This window comes from Lygodium microphyllum, chromosome 9 (assembly GCF_053477565.2).
Source record: "Lygodium microphyllum isolate KBCC chromosome 9, Lygodium_microphyllum_v1.1.10, whole genome shotgun sequence".
In the NCBI taxonomy this organism is placed as follows: domain Eukaryota; kingdom Viridiplantae; phylum Streptophyta; class Polypodiopsida; order Schizaeales; family Lygodiaceae; genus Lygodium; species Lygodium microphyllum.
In genome coordinates this window covers 156,236,470-156,243,460 of record NC_141143.1, presented here as the reverse complement: position 1 = coordinate 156,243,460, position 6,991 = coordinate 156,236,470, and the positions used below count along the sequence as shown (strand labels likewise).

The 6,991-nt window shown below is 44.4% G+C and overlaps 1 protein-coding gene across 2 annotated transcripts in view; it reads right to left on the bottom strand.

Annotated features, from left to right (window-relative positions):
• Positions 1 to 544: 544 nt before the first annotated feature.
• LOC148031760 (sec23/sec24 transport family protein) overlaps positions 545 to 6,991 on the bottom strand; it is a 151,395-nt gene continuing 144,948 nt past the window's right edge. For both annotated transcript variants that reach the window (XM_087685415.1, XM_087685414.1), the window contains exon 14: positions 545 to 1,056. In XM_087685415.1, the coding sequence (XP_087541541.1) occupies positions 845 to 1,056 (212 nt within the window). In that variant the 3' untranslated portion in view covers positions 545 to 844. The remainder of the gene's footprint in view (positions 1,057 to 6,991) is intronic.

Here is a 6,991-nt window from a genome sequence, read left to right as displayed (position 1 = left end):
TCATCACCTCCAGCTGCTACCACGAACATCTTTCAGCTGCCCTTCCATCCCCAGTGGATTGTGTTTGTCTCCAGCCACCTGCTGTTGCCATCAACACCAACCTGCAGTTTTGCTCTCCACTTTTCTTCATTAGCCTTTGCTCCCTGCAGTCTGCATACATCTTTGCTGGATGACACACATCGACATCTCCCTCAGCCTGCTCCCACAAAAGCTTGTGGCTGTTGGACAGCTCTGCAATTGAGCTTGATATCCTCATTTTTGGGTTTTGGCATTAATATTTAAGTTCATTGTGTTTCAGTTGTGGTCATACTCTCCATGTTTTCCTTTGCAAACTCAGTGTATCTCCACAATGGTGATATTGGACACCTTGGATACATTCTGCACAATGCTTATGGCTAGCATGCCTAGCCCATACAAAATGTATTGGGAACCTTACAAACAAGATGTAGCTATGGCTTCTACAACTGCACATTATGGAAGGAGCATTGTTATCCAACAAAAGAGAGGCCGCACATTCAAAATCAAGCAAAGTAAGGTGCAAAACTTAGCAGGAACCACAGAAGTTATTTCTTTTGCCATAGGTCAATGATGATGTTGAAAAGCACTGCAACTTTGATATCCAACGACATGGTGAAGTTCAAACCCAGACTAACTGCAATGTGAGTATACAAGCCAGACACCACTGCTGTTTCACAACATTACAAAGGGTGAACAGCTTCCTACTTTTTACACCTTCACAATTACCAATGTGGTGTCCATTTGCCGATTCTTTGACTTCTATATTGTCTCAAACACATACCAGATATCCTTTGTAAGAAATATACCTATATCTATGGAATGCTCATCATTTCATGTATTCCCTTACATTATGAGAGATGTGATCCAAAAATGAGACAAATCCCATTCCATTACCCAGTCCAGTACCATCAACATCTTGTTCTTCAATCAGATAACTATCAAAGGGTTCTGTTTTATCTTGCCCTTCCCTTATTATCAGCAACTTAGGTGTAATGCTCCTCTCCATCTTTAACTTGTTATAGGTTGACCTCAATAAACCTTCAATCACCAAAAAAAAACTGCATCTCCATCTCTCTCTCTCTCTCTCTCTCTCTCTCTCTCTCTCTCTCTCTCTCTGCAGTTTCATGAAATTGTAATTAGAATCTAGATTCAATTAGCCAGCCAGCATGCAGAGTAATGCAGCAAATATGAAGCCAAAAACAGCTAAGACAAGCCACTCCACTACTACAGAGAAATTTGATTTTCTATGGCCGCATCCTTAACAATGATTTGTAATACTACACATGAACAGTGATTGAAGTAGGAGGCATAACTCCACACCATGGAGCGGCCACATAACAGATGGCAACACCCTACAATCTCTGAAGGAATTTGATTAGTTTTGCACTAGATCCACTAAATGAGGTGCAGTGATTGAAGTAGGAGGCGTAACTCCACACCATGGAGCAGCCAGATAACAGATGGCAACACCCTACAATCTCTGAAGGAATTTGATTAGTTTGTTGCACTAGATCCACTAAATAAGCACCATATGGACTTGTGTTTCTAAGCTCACACAAAGCAAGAAACAAATTCAAGCACATCAGGCAGGACAAATTCATTCTGTAAGGTGAGGCTAAATCACAAGAGCTGAGGGCTGGCATGTCATACGCATGCTAGGGACAGTAGGCAAGGTTACAGAGCTAGGATTCATCCACTTTTGGGCATGATGATACCTTTTGTTTTTTCCATTTAAGAAAAGTCTATTAATAACAACTCAGAGAAAACTCAAGGCAAAATACAAAGTACAAGGTGTAGAGTAACTGAGTACATCACAAATACCATAATTGTAGTGTCTGGTTCCCATGTCCGCAAGAAGGCCTCTCTTCTCTTCCTCATCCTCTTAGAGCTGCCCTGCATCCTCTCCCAATAACACGACTGCATCTCACAGTCCAGACATACCAAGCTATGATCCTAGCAATCAACTCCCATCTGTGACAATGCCCTTGGGTCCACTACACTTGCAAGTAATCTAGAGTGGGGATCTTGCTCAAATGGTGTCCAACAATGAGAAAAGAGAGACTCCCCCGAATATCCTCATAGCCCCATGCTGAGTCTCTATTTGTGACCCAAGCAACAGCCCCCCAAGTTGCCACCATGATCTCTGCTGTGCAATGGAGTACCATCAAGAGGGCTCTCCTCCATACTTCCTAAGCTCTAGGGCAGTCCCATACGGAGTGTCTCTATGTATTTTTGTGGCTCATCGCATGTTGTGCATGTTGCTCATATTTATATTTGTACTAGTACTACGCATGAAAGGGTTCATACTATACCGTACTATAGGTACCATACCTTACATATTACTACCATAAGGTACCATCTTAATGGTTACCTCTTTTTTGGTTAGATTTGCACTTTGGGATGAGTTAAATGCTTCTTATACTAATATGATTCCTTTGTGGGATTATGTTGTTTGAGATTCAAACAACTTCTCTATCTTTCTTGGTAAAAAAAGTTAGGTTTTAATAGCTCTTATAAGAGAATAATGTACCTCTATCGTATTGCACCTTAAAAAAACTTAAGGTACCATTTAGTATCGTATTTTATTGTAACATACTATCTTGTACTTCTCGTACTTGACAACCTTACTCATATGTATCCTCCTCCCTAGCCTAGTAGTGTAGCCAAAGAAGGCCATGTCACATGGTCTATCAAGGAACAGATCCCACTACACCCACTCTCCTAGATCCCACTGTAATCTCTGTAAAGGTCTCCTAAGATAAGCTCAATATCTCCATCCATTTACAAGATAGGTAGTTGGATGTAGGCCAATGTGCTACTTCCTCTTGAAGTGCTGCCATTACTAATCCTCTATCTGGAGCACCCAATGAAAGTCGTCTAGTCAAAGTCCTCTTGCTAGGTGTGGCCATCCTCCTCTACCATAAAATTGAATGTCTTATCTTTGCTAGTTGCAATGACTAATACAGGAATGTCCCCTCTAGAGAAGAGACCAAATCCCGATCCATGTTTGAGACGTGTTCATATTTGTACGCCAATCTCGTGGAACTCCCTCCATCACGGCTTGAATCATAGCTCAGACTCTCCTTAGATCATGCAATTTGTGTCTCCAAGTCTCTTGTGGTGTAGTTGGAAGTAGCTTGTGAAGCCTGGATGATACATATCTCCATGTTTTGATAGTGGCAGCTACAAATTTGACCTCAATGCTCCTCCCTAAATCCCTAGTCTAGATCTCCTGAAAAATCTAGTGGATGCCATGGTCTATGTGAAGGTGTCATAGCATGAAGGCTTCCTATTAGAAGTTTTTTCCAAGGCTCCTTGCCTAGAAGCAAACTCCTAACAATGAGTCTAGCCAAAAAGGCTTTTTTGGGCCTATGATCCCCAATCCTCCTCTAGATCTAGGCTATATGGTGACATCCCAAGCCACCTTCACTCTGGTTGGGCTCCCGGACCAAATAAAATTCTTGATAAGTCACTTTACCTAGCTGATGCATGACCCAGAGAATGCCCAATAGGAAGTCACGTATGGTTGCAAGAAGAACTTGGTTGGCAACCACCACTACTCTCCCTACTAGTGAAAGTCTTGCCGCCGAGCTCCAATAAAGAAGCTTTTGTCTAATGCTCAAGAGAAGAGGTAGCAACAATTGCTTTGATGTAATGTCGATCCGCACATGGCATCCAAGATATCTCATTGTGGTCCCACGAGGATCTTATAGGCTGTTCCAAGCCAAGTGATCAGTCTTCATTGTGTGATCTATAGTCTATTCCCACTTTCTTCGGGAATGAGTGAATTAGCCCCTCAGAAAGTCTCTTTGGCGTAATTGCTGATGCCATAATCTCCTGAAAAGTTGAAATGAGGCCTAGCTCAATAAGTTCCTAATAGCTCAAAAAGAACTTATCAAGCCCATCCTCTTCTCCTGGACACTTTCCTGAGGTAAGTGCTAGACATGCCTTCTCCAACTCCTTTGTGAAATGGACCATCAACAATCTGCTCATCTTGTCTATGACCACCCTCCTAGTACTCTACCATATAGTCTCTCTCTCCACCTCATAGCTGGGCAGCCTACTAGTGGTGGTCCCTAGTAAAGCTGTGTAATACTATGTAGCCACCTATATTGCCTCCAAAGGGTCCTATACAATGGATCTATCAGCTCTCTTGAGTCTTTGTACACCCTATCTAGAGTGTTTTGGTCTTGTGGTGTGGAAAAAGTATTTGTTAACCTTGTCATGAGACGAAGTCCAAAAGGAAGCTCTCGTGTAAAACCAATACTTTGATTTGACTTCGTGACATCAATCTTTGCTCTAGCAATGTGCATCCTCTCAGGTGTCCATCTACTCATTGGCCATCTCTCCTTCCCTCTCTATAGAGCAACTAAATACTTTGGTGGACCTCTTGTTCTCTAGAGGCATTGTCTCCTCCTCATGGTTGGCCTTCTCCCTTCAAAAGAAACTTATCTCATGTAGGCTCTTGTCCAAGTCACTAGCTGCTCGTCCAACAGAGAAAGGTCTAGATCCTCAAACTTGTGCGACTATTTCTCTAAGATCGTCCTCGTAGAACAATCCTGACATTGGAGTGTGGTCCTTTGACTCTCTCAAAGAGAAGCAAAGGAATCAGTACTAAGTGGTCCGAAAGGGTCTTGCTAGGTACTATCTCTTGTCTCATTGGCCATTTGGGGCATAAATGACCAACAAACCAATATAAGTATCCTCCACTTTGTTGTCTCTGGCACTTTGTGTCGCTCCTCCATGGCCTGGGTTTGCAGCCTCCCTTGTCCCTGAAGGAAGTCTAGTGTTGTTGTATCTTGAAGCATTTTGTTCTTGTATATGTGACCAGCTCATTGAGAAATCCTTTGTGGATGCAAGGAAAAAGTCTCAAGTACAATAACTTGCACAAATGGGTAGCTTTGTGGGCCTTCCGGGACTATATCAGCAAAGGTCCTATCTTTCTATATGACATGGTCGAAGGCGCTACCAATCTTGAAGAGGTATGGTGTGAAGCATTCATTGAGGCCAGGAAAAGAGATGGTGACGGTAGTTCCATCTCCAGGTGATGAGTGGTCTAGACCCTTGATCAAACTGTCATATGCAACATTGACTAGACTCGTAGCAAGCCCTGCTTCCATTTGCTCAGGTGAATTGAGCACCTCTTCCCTAGGGCTACAACTCCTGTGACTGTAGTTGGGGTGCAAGGGAAAGCTAACTAGATAGAGTCCTGAAGAATATGAAAGGGTGGGTGATCTCCAACCATTCTATAGGCCACAAAAGACGCCTCAAGGATCATCACTCTGTCCTTGAATGCAACTTTGTATTTGTAGTGAAGCAAATCGGCCGGAACACATCAGCTGAATGTGGGCAGGGGGACTGCATTGGAGCCTCCTAGTAATGGTAGAGGACTCCTTGCAATCTAGGGTAGGGTGATACACTAGCTCCATGTGTTTGTGATGCGGATGCTTCTTGATCGACTAGAGTGGGGCTGTGCTGCGGTAATGCCTCTTGTGGTTAAGTGGGAACAAGGGAGATGGAGGCTGCTTGGACGAGAAATTGTACAAAGGCTGCAAGGCTTGTGGATGAGGAGGCTGAAGATGTGTCCATATTGAAAGGTTGGACAGAAGGGAGCACCTACGTCAAGGGGGGAATTAGGGTCGGTGGAGTGGGTAGATGGGCTGTGACAGCTGTCAGGTGGCTGTTGTAGATGTGAGTGGCAGATGGGCAGGAGGGGCAGTGGTAGGTGGGAGTGTTGTGCAGAACAGTGGGCAGAGACAAGACTGGGAGTTTGTGCTGGGCAGAGACGGGGCAGGGCAGGGCAGGGCTGTGGTGGCAGGGTGGGCAGAATTGTGGGCAAAAGGCAGGCAGGTAATGACATGCTGAGGACAGACAGGTGGTAACAGGGTTGTGGTGGTGTGGTGGACAGTGATGATGGGCTGGGCTGGGCTGTGGTGGACTGTTTTGGTGAGGCTGTGATGATGGGTCTGTGGTGGTGAGGCTGTGGTGAGCATGGGGGTGTGACAGGGCTGTTGGCGCTTAAGTGGACAGGTGTGGGCAGACACGTTGCTTCATGCTGAGCTGGTCATGTCAACAATTCAGGCATGTGTGATGTGTGTTGATTACTGCTACGAGCTGGGGGCCTGCTTCAAGCAGGGGACCTGCTTGGCTAAAGCAAAAGAGAATGTTGTCACACAGGCTTCGATGCACCATAGAGCAGATTTGTACATCTTCAGACCAATTCAGCATAGAGATGGAGATTTGAGGACCCACCAACCAAGGAGTGCATGTGCGAACTTCATGAAGTAGAGGTTGAGTCAAAGGAGCACTACATCTGCTGATGCACAGTTTACTATGAGACCAAGAGGAGAGACCACTGCCTCTTTAGGGAGGGTATTCACGCATGATAGTAGCTTCTTTTGCGTTTTGCGGTTTGCTCTTTCCCAATGTTAATCCTTTATATGGAACCACATTCCTCAGAAGCTTATCTGAAAGTTTGAGGAGCTTGGGCACGTGTGTCTAAAGGAATTCAAGAGCTACGTGAGTCTGGTGTGGCCTGCTTGTGTAGGGATCAGGAAGCTATGATTCTCTAGCTCATGGCTAGAATGCTTCTCTTCCCCTTACTAGCATTAAAGTTTGCTGTTTTGTATGTTTGCTGCTATTGCAATTCTTGTTAAGCCCTAGAGGTCCTGACTGTGGTACCAGATCCACTCTGAGACGGCAGATATGCATGAGGGGAAACATATTGGTAAGTTTGTTCCAAGTTTACCCCATCATGGTTGTGCAGGGCAGAGAAGAAATTGATACTGGGCTTCTGTTGTAGCGAGCTCTTTTGGCCCCTTCTTGTGCCTAATATCTCTCTTTTTTCAAGGTCGTATGAATTTTTGGCTTGAGAATTCTCACAGCTGTGGCATGTGCAAGGAGAATAGGTTTTTCCAGAAAAAGCACTTGGGATTGGAGTTGCTGTTAATGACTGTAAAGAAGGAGTTTTACA